Source organism: Ranitomeya variabilis, chromosome 7, assembly GCF_051348905.1.
Source record: "Ranitomeya variabilis isolate aRanVar5 chromosome 7, aRanVar5.hap1, whole genome shotgun sequence".
NCBI lineage: Eukaryota > Metazoa > Chordata > Amphibia > Anura > Dendrobatidae > Ranitomeya > Ranitomeya variabilis.
In genome coordinates, this window is record NC_135238.1 from 207,095,118 (window position 1) to 207,114,464 (window position 19,347).

General features: G+C 41.3%; 1 protein-coding gene across 1 annotated transcript in view; it reads left to right on the top strand.

The window, feature by feature from the left end:
• Nucleotides 1-2,112: 2,112 nt before the first annotated feature.
• Nucleotides 2,113-19,347, top strand: part of LOC143786297 (bile salt export pump-like) — a 77,149-nt gene continuing 59,914 nt past the window's right edge. The window contains exons 1-6 of the mRNA XM_077275567.1: nucleotides 2,113-2,218; nucleotides 9,154-9,243; nucleotides 15,355-15,373; nucleotides 15,486-15,524; nucleotides 16,607-16,658; nucleotides 19,069-19,304. Coding sequence (XP_077131682.1) covers nucleotides 9,174-9,243; nucleotides 15,355-15,373; nucleotides 15,486-15,524; nucleotides 16,607-16,658; nucleotides 19,069-19,304 — 416 coding nt within the window. The 5' untranslated portion in view covers nucleotides 2,113-2,218; nucleotides 9,154-9,173. The remainder of the gene's footprint in view (nucleotides 2,219-9,153; nucleotides 9,244-15,354; nucleotides 15,374-15,485; nucleotides 15,525-16,606; nucleotides 16,659-19,068; nucleotides 19,305-19,347) is intronic.

Here is a 19,347-nt window from a genome sequence, read left to right on the forward strand (position 1 = left end):
TATGCCAGACAAGATTGTCAGTGACCGGGGTCCCCAGTTTGTGTCTCGGTTCTGGAGAGAGCTTTGTCGTCTTCTCAGCATTGAGTTAAATCTCTCTTCCGCATATCATCCTGAGACGAATGGATTGGTAGAGAGGGCCAATCAGACCTTGGTCACATATCTGCGACATTTTGTCTCAGCCAGGCAGGATGACTGGGCATCCTTGCTACCGTGGGCAGAGTTTACACTGAACAATGCAGTAGCCGACTCCACTGGACAAACCCCATTCCTCCTCAACTATGGTCAGCATCCGCTGGTACCTGTGCCTATACCCGTGTCTTCTGCCGACTCCAGGGTGGCAGACTGGGCTGTGGAAGCATGGGATATTTGGGACCGCACTCAGGATGCCATTCAGACCTCCAAGGAGAGAATGAGGTCCTCCGCCGATGCACATCGGCGCCCCGCTCTGACCTTTGCTCCTGGCGACTTAGTGTGGCTCTCCGCCCATAACATCAGGCTGCGTGTTGAGTCCACTAAGTTTGCACCTCGCTACTTGGGTCCTTTCAAGGTTAACCCTGTGGTCTATCATTTAGCCCTTCCGCCACGCCTGGGTATCACCGACACCTTTCATGTGTCCCTCTTGAAACCTGTATACATGTCCCGGTTTTCCGAGTCATCTGCCGGGACATCGGGTTAGTCTACGGACGATTACGAGGTGACCGCTATTTTGGGGTGCAAGGTGGTTCGTGGCAAAAAAATTTATTTGGTGGAATGGAAGGGTTACGTTCCTGAGGATTGGTCCTGGGAGCCTGCTGAGCGCATTCGGGCTCCGCAGCTCATTGCTGCCTTCGAGCGTAGCGAGGTCCAAGGACGGGGGTAATGTTAGAGGTCGAGTTCCTGTCTCTGCACATGGGGAATCTCAGGCCATCTCCGCTGCGGTCTCCCATTCTTCTCCTGCCGCAGTGGAGTCTGCTCAGCAGAGACGTCGGTCCCAGCGTCTCGCTCAGTCTGACTCTGTACAGAGAGTTACAGCTGCTTTTGCTGCTTCTGCCATTGAAGTCAGTGCTGGGCAGCAGCGAGCAGACGCTTCTGGGACTAAGTCCTGCTTTTCTCGTTCTGAGCATGCCCAGGGTAAGATCTCTCAGTGGAGATAGAGGGTCACATGATCAGACACTGCAGCTAAGGTCCTGTAGGTGCTCACGCTCTGTGGCAGCCTCTCATTGGTCCTTCTTTGAAGGTCCTGTTCGTGCTGCAGCTATTTAAGGCTCGCATGGCCGCACGGCCATGCGCTAGTATTGCTTTTATTTATGTACTTTGCGCCAGTGTGGTCTTGTATCAGTGTGTTCAGGGACCCGGCTGAAATAAGCCCCTAGAATGCTGGCACCTCTGGCAAGGAGTTTGTATGCTTGTGTGTTCAGGGACCTGGCCGAAATAAGCCCCTAGAATGCTGGCACCTCCGGTGAGGAGTTTCGTGTGCATGCAAGACCACTGACTGTTCTTGTTTAGACAGTTAGCCTGTGCCTCTGTGGAGTCTAACAGGGCGCAGTGCTTAGTGTTCACGGTTGCTCTGTGAAGTAACAGAGTTAGCTAACACTGCCATTTAGTTCCGCTACTTGCTAGCAGCAGGTTCTCCTGCACGGTGGACCCCGGGCTGCGAACGCATCTATCATAATAAAATCATATATTCATTTGGTGAGTTCCGCTAGCCCTAACAGCAGTGGTATTGCATATTCATGTCCCACGATGGCCCAAGGGGCAAAACCTGCAGTCTCTAACCAACCATTACTTTGCAATTCACTTTACAGGCCAAGTTAGTTCACAGCCCAGATAAATCCAGCAGAGGTAACTGGTTTTGTGATCAGTGCCATTAATACAACTGGGGCAATGTAACTAAGGTCACTGTCAAAAAATTGTGTTCACAAAAAAAAAATCATTTTTGGATTTGTGAATGTTTTGTCTCACATATGAGCTTAGTATAATGAACGGAGCGTGGCTGGAAAGTTTTGACCAATCAGTAGTACGCATAAAGAGATTTTCGCCCCATAAGCAGAAAAGTCATTGAACTGTCAGAGAAGTGCTCGTCCGGCCATTTACCTTTCTGCAAACATCAAGTATACCCTTTAAAACTTCACGTCTTACTGCAGAACTGTCAGTCTCACTCCTGGTAACTGCTATGGACATGCTGCTCTCCCTCTCATAAAACTTACTTTATAGGAGTCTAGTTTGGATTACAGTGCAGGTAAATTTATTATGCATCTAATTCTTTTTTTAATTTATTTTGTATTTTTATAACCAGGCTGTCGTGTTTGAGATATTAATTTCTATTTATTTTTATTTGTAATTATTATGCTTAGCTTTTATATAACTTCATTAGTCTAATTATTTTTAATAGGTATACTGAATATTTATTCATTTTTAATACGAGCATCATCAATGTACACAAGATTATATATATTTTTCAAAGTAAATCATTCTTACATCTCGATTCTCCAATGTATTTATGGCTACGGAAAATCTACAACACCTAGGTGGGATCAGCTAATAATTCCGGCATTTAATCTCTATGTTATGTTGACCCATATTCTGTTTTTGAGGATCATCTTGGAAAAAATGGATGCATAATGCGCAATATTATAAAAGATTTGCATTGCCAATGGATGTTATTTGCTCCTAATATCAAAACTGGAGAATTTCTTCACTTTGGACCCTCCAGTTGTGATGCCTGGGTTAGACTGGATTACCGTACGTTGCGCTTATGGTCCCATATTTCACAACTACTGAGGGATGTATACTCTGATGAGTTTTGGGAAAATGAACTGTTGGAGGTTGACTAAATCTAGTTATTATTACTTATTATTTGAAGCTTGCTTATGCCACAACTCTGCTGAGAATGAGTTGTCCCATATCGATCACTTTTCCTTTTTGGGATTTGTAATTTATCTTCCCATCATGTACTCCATTTGTGGTGACCTAATGGAAGTCGTTATCCTGTATACCAGGTGTTGGGAACCTCAGGTCCTCTGGCCATTAACTGCCTGTGATGACCTTTTCTGCAGCCCCGGAGCAGATTCCCTGAGACCATAGTGCTTGGGCCTGCAGCTGTGTATTGATGGCCACCGGCCCATTAATTTCTTCTTGACTTGTGAACTATTGTCACTATTGAACGCCGAGGAGCGTGCAATGAAAGATTATGTCCTGACATCAGTGGTAGCGTCAAGACTTATTTTGTGAGCGGAGTTACCGCACAATTTGTACTGCCCCCGAGGGATGGCTTAAATCTCCAAATGGCCCTTCACAGAAAGAAGGTTCCCCGCCTCTGCTGCACACTTTTGAGGAGCTTTAAAAAGTCACTGTTTTTCACATGGTCAAATTTTGCCTTCTGATGAATTTTGCATATAGACCTAGAAGGAGTAAAGTCCTTGCAGTTGTTATTGTTTCAGTGCAAACGTTCATGACCCCAAGTTTCTGGACAAGAGCCATCAGTGATCATGGTCAATCCACCCTCAACAAATCCTGGATCTGTCATTGTCATTGTAATGGGCTGCTTGCTTCAGTTTTGGGAAAAAAACCCTGTTTTCTCTCCTGCTGATCTACCAGTTTTCTGAATGTTGAGCTGTGTGTAACCGTGCCCACACCAGTAGTTGGCAGATTTGTGTACACTGTGCATAGGCAGAAATCTGCCAGTCAGTGCTGGGGGTGGCGTTATACAGCGCTCAATAATATGGAAGACTACATGGCAGCAGGTTTTCTAGTCTTTTATTAATAACACTGGTCAACGCAATTTTTCTGGCAAAAGGTTTTAAAACATATTTTAAGTCAATTTTGGCTGCTGATTACAAATATGAACTCTGTTTTTCGCTATCACATCAGGATTTCGAGATTTTCAATTTTTGATGAAAATTACTCCTATCTAATGTTTTATGATAAAAACACATGATTTTTGATACTACAGTGTATATTTTTAATCAAGGAATAACAAAGATTACAAAGTCTATGTACAGCAAATCAAATATACTTACAGAATTAAACTATAAAATATAAAAACACATATATATGGCACACAGATGAATGACAAATGGCAGTTATTTGGACTTTCTTTTCTTGGCTGATCTGTGATGTACAGCTTCTGGGTTGTCTCTCATCAAGCTCCGGCCTTGATACCATTCCTCCATTGTTTTAATGTCCTGATGAAAACGCTCCCCTTGTTCCTCGCTCACATCCCCAAGGTTCTCTGAAAAAAAGTCCAAATGGCTGTGTAAATAGTGAATCTTGATAATCTTTCTACATCCAAGATTTCGCAGACTCATTAGTAGCTCTTCCACAATCTCTTCGTAGTTGTCTGCTTTCTTATTCCCTAGAAAATTCTGCACCACATTACAAAATGCATTCCAAGCTCTTTCTTCTGTCTCATTCATTGATGTGATAACATTTGGGTCTCTCATAAGTGTTCTTATTTGAGGTCCATCAAATATTCCAGCCTTTTTCTTCTCTTCACTAAGACCAGGAAAAGTTGAACATATATAGTTAAAGCATTCTCCACTGTGATTGAGAGCTTTGACGAACTGCTTCATCAATCCAAGTTTTATGTGTAAGGGAGGAAAGACAATGTCCTTCCTATCCACTAGAGGATCATGGATGACATTCTTATCGCCAGATGCCAAACTCTGTCGCTGAGGCCATTCAGTTTTCACCCAATGCTCTGCTGTAGCTCTACTGTCCCAGTAGCACAAAAAACAAGGGTGCTATCATAACAAATGGGAATTATACATGTTCAAAGAAAACAAAGATATTCTCACATTTATTGGGAGACTAAATGAAAACCAAATTTACCTTAGTGAACCATATAAACCGGCACTTTTCATACACTACTTACAGTATATTTATCATGGAATTCTTGAAAATGGGCTATATACCTGTAGCGCAAAAACGTGATGTGATAGATAAATTATAAGATCAGATTTGAATTCAGCACCCTCAAATTAGTCTAAAACTGTTCTTAAAGTCCATGCCAGAATTTTTTTTTTTTTTGTAGACCAGTGTAATGTTCTGCTGATAAAACTGTGATTTGATCAAAACTATATCAGGTAGTTATGTAACTTACATATCACCGGAATAAGGATCTCTCCCTCTACATTATGCTGCTCTTGGGCTAGTTGGAAAACTGCTTATAAATTCCCATCAAACTTGTCCAGAAGCAGCAGCAGCACGGAGCACAATATATTGCACTTTAGAGAGCATTATTCAATAGTACTGGGAAATGTAGCTGTGAATCCAGATTTGGGGTGAGATATAACACTTATAATAATCTTTATTTTTATATAGCGCTAACATATTCTGCAGCGCTTTACAGTTTTGCACACATTATCATCGCTGTCCCCGATGGGGCTCACAATCTAAATTCCCTATCAGTAAGTCTTTGAAATGTGGGAGGAAACCGGAGAACCCAGAGGAAACCCACGCAAACATGGGGAGAACATACAAAATCATTGCAGATGTTGTCCAAGGTGGGATTAGAACCCAGGACTCCAGCGCTGCAAGGCTGCTGTGCTAACCACTGAGCCACCGTGATAACACTTACTATAAAGCAGCAGCACAGTCAGTTTTCTTCCTTCCTCAATCTGCTCACCCCTGTAAGTAGACTTCACTAGGCAGCTGTGCTCTGTTCCCTCAGTGAGTTGGCAGTCTGTGTTGTCTTAAGGAAGACAGATTTGAGTTATTTGATGGAGTAAATTATAAGTTCAGGAGGCAGAGGAGAGGGGAAGTGGCTCTTAAGTGGAGAAAGAGTAATGTTTCTTTGATGAGATAGTTTACAGAGTTTCTTATATTCCCTTGTACTATTGCATCCTTTTTATTGTAATAGTACAAATGCGAACATATCTGTCAAATATTTTCAAAATTCTGCACTTTATTTTACTTCAGACATTTATTGCAGCCTGATTTGGAGAGAAAACATGCGATAAGCCATATGGCCATTGAGTGACCAGTCATATGTGCCATCGGTGCTGATCATCACTTTGGTGTTGTCTTTACTTTCTTGCATATGCTATTAGTTGCCCCCTGATTAATCCTGATTTCGGGGGATAAAAGAATTTGGCTCTGTGCAGTTGGTATGGACCCCTGTTAGAGGTAGTTTTATGAGTGGAGAGTTGTAGTTTTTTTTTTTGCTGAGGGATGTATTGTATAAAGAAATGTAAGTTCATATATCGTGCCTCCTGTCATCCTGACAGTAAGACACAGAGGTAAATTTTTAAAGGGAATATATGAGCAAAAATTAACATTTAAATAATATTTTTACATGAAATATATATTTTTTTAATTTTTGGTAATCTTTTTTTTTTTTATTTTTCATGTCACTATCTAAATACAATATACCAGAAAGCTTGCAAATTTTCCCACTGGCCTCTAGCTAGAGATGAGCGAACCCAAACTGTAAAGTTCGGGGTTCGTACCGGATACTATGTGCTGAACTCCGAGCACAAACTTCTCCTGGAAGTCAATTTTACAGCTAAGGAGCCCGGGGAGGAGAAAGAGAGAGAGAGATCTCCAAAGTTCGGGTAATAAACTAACCATTGATTTCAATGAGGTTCGGGTTCTGCTTAAAGTTCGGCTACAGTTCAGTCGAGTACCAGAATCCAAACTTCCATGGGTCCCCTCATCCCTACCTCTAACCCCTATGTTAGGCTCACACTTCTTGTTCTGTACGGATGACTTTTCATCAGTCTCATTATCATCACAGGTTTATAGTGAAAGGTATACACAGTAGACAACACAGGATTCACCATTCACAATAGGTGACGGTCACAGCTCAGCTATTGTCTCAGCTTTGACAATATTGGTGAATTTCAATGGATAATTTATTGAAGTGTCCCCTTACATCTCCTATTTTAAAATTAAGTGCTTTCTGTACTGTATCTTAGGGGTAACATTTCTCCTTGTGGTGATCCAAGGGGTAATATTCCTTCTTGCGGAGAGAGGCATGTCAAGAATGCCGAGATGAGGAGACTTTTAAGCTGTAATGCTTCTCTAGTAAATATGCAAATTGTCTCTTCAGAGAGGAAGAGGACTAGAACTCTAGCGCCACCTATAGGAAGCAGCAATCCTAAAAGTCATAGTTGACCCTTTAACAAGCCTTGTCACATGACTTAGATAGAATAAAAGCCAAACCAGATCTCAATTTGCAGACACTGTGTTTCGGGGTACTGCCTCTCGTCAGTGCAAAGTATGAGATCTGATTTGGCTGCGTGAGAGGTGCCTGACCGGGATCCAAGGGGTAATGTTTCTCCTTGCGAAGAGTGACATGGCAAGCATGCTGAGATGAGACTTTTAACCCCTTCATGACTGTGGGATTTTCCGTTTTTCCGTTTTCGTTTTTCACTCCCCTCCTTCCCAGAGCCATAACTTTTTTATTTTTCCGTCAATATGACCATGTGAGGGCTTATATTTTGCGGGACGAGTTGTACTTTTGAACGACATCATTGGTTTTACCATGTCGTGTACTAGAAAACGGGAAAAAAATTCCAAGTGCGGTGAAATTGCAAAAAAAGTGCAATCCCACACTTGTTTTTTGCTTGTCTATTTTCCTAGGTTCACTAAATGCTAAAACTGACCTGCCATTATGATTCTCCAGGTCAGTACGAGTTCATAGACACCAAACATGTCTAGGTTATTTTTTACCTAAGTGGTGAAAAAAAATTCCAAACTTTGCTAAAAAAAAAAAAAAAAAAAAAAATTGCGCCATTTTCCGATACCTGTAGCGTCTCCATTTTTCATGATCTGGGGTCGGTTGAGGGCTTATTTTTTGCATGCCGAGCTGGCATTTTTAATGATATCATTTTGGTGCAGATACGTTCTTTTGATCGCCCGTTATTGCATTTTAATGCAATGTCGCGGCGACCAAAAAAACGTAATTCTGGCATTTCGACTTTTTTTCTCGTTACGCCGTTTAGCGATCAGGTTAATGCTTTTTTTTATTGATAGATCGGGCGATTCTGAACGCGGCGATACCAAATATGTGTAGATTTGATTTTTTTTTATTGATTTATTTTGATTGGGGCGAAGGGGGGGTGATTTAAACTTTTATGTTTTTTTTATTTTTTTCACATTTTTTTAAACTTTTTTTTTTCACTTTTGCCATGCTTCAATAGCCTCCATGGGAGGCTAGAAGCAGCCACAACCCGATCGGCTCTGCTATGTAGCAGCGATCATAAGATCGCTGCTACACAGCAGAATTGCAGGTGTGCTGTGAGCGCCGACCACAGGGTGGCGCTCACAGCTGCCGGCGATCTGTAACCATAGAGGTCTCAAGGACCTCTATGGTTACCATTCAGAAGCATCGCCGACCCCCGATCATGTGACGGGGGTCGGCGATGACGTCATATCCGGCCGCCCGGCCGGATGCGGTAGTTAAATGCCGCTGTCTGCGTTTGACAGCGGCATTTAACTAGTTAATAGGTGCGGGCAGATCGCGATTCTGCCCGCGCCTATTGCGGGCACATGTCAGCTGTTCAAAACAGCTGACATGTCCCGGCTTTGATGCGGGCTCACCGCGGAGCCCTGCATCAAAGCAGGGGACCTGACGTCGGACGTACTATCCCATCCGACGTCAGGAAGGGGTTAAGCTGCAATGCTCCTATTGGTGGCACTAGAGTTCTAGTCCTCTTCCTCTCTGAAGAGACAATTTCCTTGTAGAGAGGGACATGCCTGGCATGCCAGTGTAAGGAGACTTATAGGCTACGCAACGCTCCTCTAGGAAATTAAACATGATATACAGTATTAATTTTGGATTGTAGTCTTTTTGTATTTTAGATAAAAAGAGTGACAGTCCACCCCATACCTAAAAATCATGAACATATAAATTGCTCTAGGTGTTTACATTTTGGATGCTTCCTGGGTATAAACAACGATTACTATGCTTTTTTTTTTCCATTATGGCAGTTCTGCAAGTTGCCTGCAATGAGATTGGAATGTTATATTGAGTATATGTCTTCCCTATTAAGTGTTATTACAATATAAATGAATATTTATAAATAAATCAATAGATAAGTCAGAGGATCACTCTGAGGATGACTCTACATTAATTGTTAAACTTTTTTTTATTTTTATTCTGCTTACAAAGCAAATATTCATTGATCAGTGTAATTGGGCATGAGATATATCGATGATATCATTTTGCAGGGACGGAACAGGAAACAGCCATGTCAGTGACTCTAAAGAGCATCAAGAAACTTGGAAATGAGAATTCATCATTCGAGTCGGATGAATCAGGTACAGTAAATGAAGGAAACATAATTTGGCAATGTTCATGTTTACATTTTTTAATCTAATTAGGTCTAAGATCATTTGATGACTAATTTCTTTTTTCAAAAACCCCTGTATAGAGTTGATATAATTACAATATGATTACTGCATATAGGTTTATATTAAACTCAATCATTAGGTACTATTTTTTTTTCCTGTCGGGCACTTCTCAAGGGAGCGTGAGAAGAGAATGAACAGCTTTTTTTCTGGAGTGCGTGTATTTTGCATGAAAAGAAAAAAAATAATTTAATACTATGCAGCATTTTAATTAGCTTCCCCTAGTGGTGGCTGCAGCCAGGCAAATTTTTAACATTTAAAAACACTGACAGTTCTCTCATCTTTGCTCTAATAAATACTAGTATTTCCCCCCAAACTTGCAAAACATATTTTTTTAGAACACTGTGGTATTCTGTTACTCTGTTACTCCTCCTAGAAATATATGCACAAAATAGAAAGTGGGTATTATCATCAAACATCTTGGAGAACTAACAACAGATCTTCTATGCATGTAGACTTGCCCAAATCCTTTAGCCTCTCCATGTAATCCCAGACTGGATGATGCTGAGATCAGGACTCTGTGGGGTCGGATCATCCAGAGCTCTTTGTTCTTCCTTACACTGAAGTTCTTAATGATATCGGTTGCATGTTTGGGGTCGCTTTTCCAGACGCCAAATTCATTTGGGGTGAACCAGACGCCTCCCTTATGATATTACATGATCGATACATTAATAAGCGTATGTCTGTGTTTCTCAGCATTGAGGACAACATTAATCCTGACCAAATCTTCCACTCCATTTCCTAAAATAAAAAACTATATTTAGACCCAAATTGAGAAAAACTGTACAAACTACAAAAAAACCAGGAGTAAAGGAGCCAAAATAAAATTCAATAAGCTTTATTAAAGATACATTATACAAAAAAGTATATGTAACACATAAATAACAGGAGATGTTAAAACAGAGGTTGACATTACAACGGGTGCCAATATTGGAGAACCATAATTGAAATGAGCTAATTTACCTATATAAGTATATGCAAATCTCATATATAGACTAGTGTGTCAACCAAAAAGTGGAATGCTGGGAGGCGGATTAGGTAGATGGAATATAAAATACATGAATGGATCTGACCTCACATTGATGGTATATTGTTAAACCCAAGGTTAGCCACAATAAAAATATTATTATAACCCTTTATTGATTCAGGGGAAGACAGGATATTTTATCCAAATAAGTTGTGTAACAATAACAAGTCCTCCAAAGTAGAGGGTTCCAAAATAGAAGACCAAGGATGTGAGTCCAAGCATATCATATATACTGTATAACATACCACTAATTCCCATGCATAGTAAACATGCAAAGGAAAACCTTCCCAGCATTATAAATAATCAAGCCTATTTATAAAAGCCCAGGACATAATGATCTATCCAAGGTAGATTGAGGAGCAAGTCCTACAGTATGGATAGATGTGAATCCAGGCATCCCATTCAATAAAACATTACCTGTAAGGCATAATAAATATATGAAAAGAGAGGCAAACCCTATGTAAAGGACCTATCGCTAACTTCTGATACCTTCCCTTCTGCTTTCAAACATGCCACAATCACGCCTCTCCTTAAAAAGCCAACCCTTGATCCAACTGCTATGTCCAGCTATCGCCCAATATCGCTGCTCCCATTCGCTTCCAAACTCCTGGAGCAGCACGTCCACGCTGAACTTACCTCCCACCTCTCATCTAACTTGCTCTTTAAAGGGAACCTGTCACCCCCAAAATGGAAGTTGAGCTATGCCCACTGGCATCAGGGGCTTATCTACAGCATTCTGGAATGCTGTAGATAAGCCCCCAATGTATCCTGAAAGATGAGAAAAAGAGGTTGGATTATACTTACCCAGGGGCGTTCCCGCTGCGGTCCGGTCTGATGGGTGTCGTGGTCCAATCCGGGTCCTCCCATCTTTATAGGATGTCGTCCTCTTCTTGTCTTCATGCTGCGGCTCCGGCGCAGGCGTACTTTGTCTGCCGTGTTGAGGGCAGAGCAAAGTACTGCATGCGCAGGTGCCGGGCCTCTCTGACCTTTCCCGGCGCCTGTGCACTGCAGTACTTTGCTCTGCCCTCAACAGGGCAGACAAAGTACACCAGCGGGCGTTCCCGCTGCGGTCCGGCTCGATGGGTGTCGCGGTCCGATCCGGGGCCTCCCATCTTCATAGGATGACGTCCTCTTCTTGTCTTCACGCTGCAGCTCCGGCACAGGTGTACTTTGTCTGCCTTATTGAGGGCAGAGCAAAGTACTGCATGCGCAGGTGCCGGGCCTCTCTGACCTTTCCCGGCACCTGTGCACTGCAGTACTTTGAAGACAAGAAGAGGACGTCATCGTAAAAAGATGGGAGGCTCCGGACCGGACCGCGACGCCCAACGGATCGGCCGCCCGACCAGGTGAGTGTAATCTAACCTCTTTTTCTCGTCTTTCAGGGTACATCGGGGCTTATCTACAGCATTCCAGAATGCTGTAGAAAAGCCCCGGATAACGGTGGGCTTAGCTCAACTTCCATTTTGGGGGTGACAGGCTCCCTTTAACAATCTACAATCTGGTTTACGCCCCCACCACTCAACTGAGACAGCCCTTACCACAATTACTAATGACCTACTTACAGTCAAAGCTAACAGCCAATACTCTATGCTCCTCCTCCTAGACCTGTCCTCTGCTTTCGACACAGTTGACCACTGCCTCCCACTACAGGTCCTCTCCTCCTTTGCCATTAAAGACCTCGCCCTATCCTGGATCTCCTCATACCTTTCCAACCGCACATTCAGCATCTCCCACTCCCACACTACCTCCTCATGCCACCCTCTCTGTATTGGAGTCCCCCAAGGCTCTGTTCTAGGACCCTTACTCTTCTCAATCTATGCACTTGGCCTGGGACAATTCATAAAGTCCCATGGATTCCAGTACCAATTTTATGCTGATGACATGCAGATCTACCTCTCTGGCCCAGACGTCACCTCTCTGCTGTCCAGAATCCCGGAGTGTCTATCAGCCATGTCCTCCTTCTTCTCCTCTTGCTTCCTCAAACTTAATGTGGACAAATCTGAACTCATCATCTTTCCTCCATCTCATAGTTCTTCCTTACGTGACCTATCCATTTTTAAAATTTTTTTTACTATTTTTAACATTATATCTTTTTACTATTGATGCTGCATAGGCAGCATCAAAAGTAAAAAGTAGGTCACACTTGTCAAACACTATGTTTGACAAGTGTGACCAACCTGTCAATCAGTTTTCCAAGCGATGCTACATATCGCTTGGAAAACGCTAGCATTCTGCAAGCTAATTATGCTTGCAAAACACTAGGAATATGCATGCAAATTACGCATGTGATATACCCACGGCAGGAGTTGCAGAATTGCCGCGGAAATTTCCGCGGCAATTCTGCAATGTGTGCACTTAGCCTAACTCTGCTGCTCAACTAATTCAAATCTCTCCTCGCTACTCCTCCGCTTCTCCCCTCTGCAAATCTCTTTACTGGCTACCATTTCCTCAATGTATCCAGTTCAGATTGCTAATACTGACCTACAAGGCTATCCATAACCTGTCTCCTCCATATATCTCTGAACTAATCTCCCGATATCTTCCCTCACGTAATCTCCGGTCCTCCCAAGACCTCCTTCTCTCTTCCACATTTATTCACTCCTCACCCAACCGCCTCCAAGACTTCTCCTGAATATCCCCCATCCTCTGGAATTCTTTGCCCCAACACGTCCGACTATCAACCACATTCGGATCCTCAGACGGAACCTGAGAACCCACCTCTTCAGGAAAGCTTACAGCATGCACTGTCTCATTGCCACCTCACCACTACCGGAGATACAGCCTCACCAACAGTGGACTGCTGCAACCCCCCGACCTACTGTCTCCTTTGCCACCATCCTGTAGATTGTAAGCCCACCAGAGCAGAGTCCTCTCCCCTCTGCATCAGTCTGTGATTGTTAGTTTGTTTACTGTGAGTGATATCTGTAATTTGTATGTAACCCCTTCTCCTGTACAGTACCATGGAATCAATGGTGCTATATAAATAAATAGTGATAAAATAATAAAGGTCAAACCAAATAAGAACACCCATGACACGCGTTTCACGTATGGTTTCTGTCTCGTTTTATATATACTTTTTGTATCTTGTAATGTGTCTTTAATAAATTTTATTGAACTTTATTTTGGATACTCCTTGTATCCATTTGCTGATATACAGCTCAGACTTGCAAACACCCTCCACCATGTTTCACTGCTACCTACGCCACTCTTCAGACCTTATACACAAACTGATTTCCGTCAAAGCCTAGTATTTCACATTTTGGTTCATCAGTACAGACCACCTGCTGACACATCTTGTCACCTCAGTTCCTATGTTTTCATACATATTTGAGTCACGTGATTGTACTGTAATTCTACCATGAAGTCTAGTGATGAGCGAGAGTGCACCTTGAGAATCGAGGTGCTCAGGCCCCGTTCAAGTCCCTGTCCTGCATATTTTGCGGCTATTAAACAGTCAATAAACATGGGTGGATTGCCTGCAATACATGGCAATGCCATAACCATCTTGGCTCCTTGCATTACTGTGATTGGCCGGCCGCATTGCGTCATGGGGTCTTATGAAAGACCTGGCGATGCGATGCTCAGCACACTCTCCTCTAGAAGCAGTTCAAGGAGAGTTGATCTAGAAGGGAGAACTTAGGAAAGCTTAGATTAGAGCATGCATATAGGCAGAGTTCAATTGCTATTGCAGAACTTATATACCACTGCGGCACCATTAAAACAAAAGTCATTTACAAGGCTACATACTGTCCTTTCTCTAGTAAAAGCATGTGGCCCTCGCTCATAATTTGTAGAGGGTCATCAGGCGGGACTCACTCATAATTTTTAGAGGACCAACATGTGGCCATCGCTCATATTTTTTATAGGGGAAACAGGCAGCCCTCACTCATAATTTTTAGAGGGTCATCACATGGCCCTCGCTAATAATTATTTTGGGTAGATTCAGTCTTCCCAGTCTGGTGCAGGGCTACAATTTTGATTCTGGTGTCCTTCGACAGCTCTTTGGTCTTCACCATAGTGGAGTTTGGAGTGTGATTGTTTGAGGTTGTGGATAGGTGTCTTTTATACTCATAACAAGTTCAAACAGGGGCCATTACTACAGGTAATGAGTAGAGGACAGAAGAGTCTCTTAAAGAAGTTACAGGTATGTGAGAGCCAGAAATCTTGCATAGGTGACCAAATACTTATTTTCCACCATAATTTGCTAAATAAATCTTGCCAAATCAGACAAGGTGATTTTCTGGATTTGTCAATTTTGACTCTCATAGTTATGGTCTACCTATGATATTAATTACAGGCCTCTCATCTTTGTAACTCGTTGAACTTGCACAATTGATGGCTGACTAAATACTTTTTTCCCCACTGTACAACTGTTTTTCTATTATGCCTAGTCTCTCTTTTTCCCACTCTAATGCTAAAGCCTTGGCCGATTGCTTGTTACTGTACCCAACACAAAATGTGAAATGGCTCTTCCTCCTCCTTGCCTAAATTACAGCTTGAACTCTAGCGTCAAATCAGATTTCATGCTTTGCACTGATGAGGGGCAACACCTCGAAACACGTGTGTCTGCAAATTGAGATTTTGGTTAAGCTGTTATCCTAAGTCATATGGCAAGACTTCTTAAAGGGTCGATATTGACTTTAATGGGAGGCACTAGAGTTCAAGACATCATCTTCTCTAAAGAGGCAATTTGCACATGAGAAGAAGAAGAGGGGATTGTAAATGTGCCAAAATGCAAGCTCCTGCAGGCAAAAAATGAGACTGTCTGAGACTTCTTCTATGCCCAACTTTGAAGGTTCTGTTTATGAGGGGTCTATGAGGTTAGAAAAAAAATTCTAGAAAGAACGCCCTGTTCAAATAAATTAGTAGCAATAAACTGTAATAATATCTGTTATGAGCAAAAATAGAGTTTTTGCAGAGAGACACATTTTGCTGTTTCAAACTTTTTCTCTTTTATCATCAGAAGTCTTAACCCCATATTTATTTCATTGCAGATAATCTGAAGAACACAGAGTAAGTATATATATCAATAATGGACCTTAGTTATCGAATGTGGCGGCCAGCACTAGCACCCAGTGTATACTAGAAATTTAGCTTAACATTAATGTTTATTTGTTCTTCGCAGAAAATATGAAAATGGAAAAACACCACCAAAAAAAGCAGAGTAAGTAATAATAACGGGTAACATACTATGAACAGGACTCATCAGACATCTATATGTTCATATACAGATTAATCAGTATTATGAACCTCTATATGGCAAAATATATGAGAACCCACCCCCCAATTTGATCAGTGGGCTCAAACTTTTTTTCTGCCATGCCCTTTCATAACTGGCGTCTAGAAGGTGTTGAGACCACAATGTTTTCACTCCTCGGCTGTAGAATGTGTTTTCCTAAATCATTTCTATCTTCTGATGAAATTAATATCACAATAATGGAAAATAACTGTTCAGTTTAGTATTTGCCTTTATGGTCACCTTTACTCTTTTAGTGAGTTTATAGCATTTTGTTTGCCTTATTACAAAAAAAATCCAAAATTCTGAGGTTAAATTTGTACTTGTAAATTTGACTAAACATTAAAATGATTTATGGACCTTAATGGGATAACATTGCTTTAGATATTTTAAGTTGGACATTAAATTATAGATGTCGATATATGGTTAAACAGCTGTTGAACAACCGGTGAACCATCATTGCACAGACTTACACTTCACAATTGCTCATTTTGCCTTTCTACCCAGCTAATTCTTCTCTTTTCTCTGCTCTATGTAGAAACAGGAAGTCTCTTGTCCCTGTACTTATCATCCCCCTCTCCTCCCCCTGCCAGGGACATTAGCAGTGATGACTTGTGCAGAGAAAATTGACCTCCTGTTTCTATATAGAGCTTAGAAGGATTCTGCTAGTCAGTTTTTAATCACATGATGTCATAGACCTAATGAAAAAGATGAAAAAGAGAAGAATTAGCTGGGTAAAAGGGGAAAATGAGCAATTGTACTTACACAGTGCTGTATAATATGATGACTGAAATATATTGAGAGGATACACATTTTGATGGGAGGAGGGCTTCTTTAAATGTAATGTTTTTATTAGAAATCGTTGACATTGATCAAATTTAGACCCTTCATCCAGGTGCCCCAAGGAGTCTGTGAATGTAATCCATTACGAATATTTGTTGTAACTCTTCCTACAGCTTTATGGCATATAATCTATTCTAGAAAATATTTTAAATATTCTGTTTTCTAAGGGCTAAAGGCAATGACAAAGGAGACAGCATACGAGTTGGCTTCTTCCAGCTAGTAAGTGTGTATTATTAATCAGTTTTACATTTGTCTTTTTTAAATGCCCGTTGGTCATTACATAGCGCTCGGAATATAAACTTACACATACACTTTCAGAATTGCAAAATGAAAGGGAATCTATCATCAGGTTTTTGCTACCTATCTTAGCAGTCCCCTGATGACGAAAGGGTGAAACGTGCTTTAGTGGGGTGGGACTTACATCTATTATACAGCTTTACATATTATTCTATTATTCTGCTTTACTATAGGGATTATTATCATGATCCTATTCAGTTCAGCGATCTCCCCGTTCTCTTTGGTTGCAATGTATAGCTTTATCTACTTATATCCTATGGACTCTTTACATTAGAATATTGTACGCGCCACTCCACTTTTCCTGGATATTTTATGCATAGTTTCATACTTAGTAGATACTTAATGCTTCTACTATGACTTTTTACCTTTACTTAATTTATTGTGGATGTATATGTCTGCATATTGTCATCAGTCCATTTAGTTTTGTCTCATGGTAGACTTTTTGAATCTTAATGTTTGCCTATTCCCATTTTTTTTCATAGAGACCTTCCATTATATGCTAACCTTTGTATGTTAATATATATCAATAAAGTATATTTATACCTTTGCAGATATTTTTCATGTCTCCCTTTTCCTTTTGTTGGTCTAATTTGATAGCAACATAATGTAAGGTCTAAGACCCTGGATTCTAGCGATGAATCACTTATTGGTCTACTTAGTGTAGTTTTTTATACAATTGTTGTGTTAACAGCAGGAGATTATCGCTAGAGGACTACTTGGCCTGCAGCCAGTTAGTCAACTGATTGGCAGTTTTTTGCCTATGCACAGTGTACATACAAAGCTGCCAATCAGTGATGTGGGTGGGGTTATACAGAGCACAGCATTCAGAGAACTGCTACATATGCAGTAGATAAAGCAGTGTTTCACCAAAACTACAGAAACCTGTAAAGAAAGTGATACATCTCTGGAATGAGGGTCCACACGCCTACAACATGCTGCTCTCAGATAGAGTAGCATAACCCTCGTAAGAGATTCCCTTTAAATACTAAATGTACCATCCTTTTAGCTCATTTGTAGCTTAGTTGTATATATAGATAGTAAAGCAGAAAGCAAGTCTTTAGAGGGGAACAATTAAAATACATGTAATAAAGAAACATCTTGTTTTACCTAGTGAAAGAATAGAGGGAACAGAGCATGACACAGGAACCCTACCTAAGGTCTTCTGTGAATACCTATATGATGCTCCTCTTCCCTCCAGGGTCAGTTTTTTGGGAAATTGGGCTGTCCATACAGTTCTTGTACAATACTGTTATTCAGTGCCCAAATATTAAAGAGATTGTCCAGGACTTTGTGCTTAGGATAAGTCGTCACCTGGTTGATCAGCTGTTCCCGGTGTCGGACAGAACTGCTCAGTTGTACAGATCGGTCATTGGAATAGTGTCCGTAGCTGGGTACTGCACATCCCCCCCCTATTTATTTGCATAGGTGGCGGACTTGTAGTATCTGCTGCGCCAACTGTCGAAGCAACAGATCTGTGCATCTCTGCAACTAAGCAGTTACGGCCGTTTCTGCTACCAGGAGCAGCTAATCGGTGGGGTGCCATGATTATGCATTGATGACCTATCCTAAGGATAGGCCATCAACGTTAAAGTCCCGGACAATCTCTTTAATTAATGCCTTATCATGCTTAAATAGTGGAGATGTCTGCATACACCACTCTTATGTTGCAATTTGGAGACAGAAATAAGATATTTATTAGTGATAAGCGAGTATACCAGTTGCTCAGGTTTTCCCAAGCACGCTCGGGTGTTCTCTGAGTATTTATGACTGCTCGGAGATTTAATTTTCATCACAGCAGCTGAATGATTTACAGCTATTAGCCAGCTTGATTACATGTGGGGATTCCCTAGCAACCAGGCAACCCCCACATGTACTCAGCCTGGTTAATAGCTGTAAATCATTCAGCTGAGGTGATGAAAACTAAATCTCCTAGCAGTCATAAATACTTGGAGGTCACTCGAGCGTGCTCAGGATAACCCGAGCAACGAGTATAATCGCTCATGACTCATATTTATTTAAAAAACAAAATCAAATTTCTAAAATACACTTATAAGTTGGCATGACACATGATGTATTTTTATGTTACAGATTTAACAGCAGTAAATCTGCCTATAACATTTTTTTTCAGATTGTGATTGACTTGTGTATTTTTTCGGGGAAAAGTTCACCCCATGCAATTCAAAAACTGAAATTTTCAGTACTTTTTAAAAACAAAATCTGAATTTCTGCAATCAGATCTGTGGTGGACAATTAGACAATTGTGAATCCACCATAAAGATGTACTGACAGACAGACAGATATAAAAGTATATTGATTTATTTCATGTCTCCAGTTTAGGTTTTCCAATTGCTCGGAGAAATGGTTGATGGTCATCGGTGGCCTCGCGGCAGTCATCCATGGTGCTGCTCAGCCGTGCATGTTACTAGTCTTCGGCCTCATGATTGACACGTTCATATTGTATGATATTGAGCAACAAGAGCTCCAAAATCCCAACAAGACTTGCATAAATAACACTATCATGTGGATTAATGGCTCCCTTGAAAATGATAATGAGACAACAAGCTGTGGGTAAGAGATTTCACCATCACAATTATTAATTATCTTAATGTGC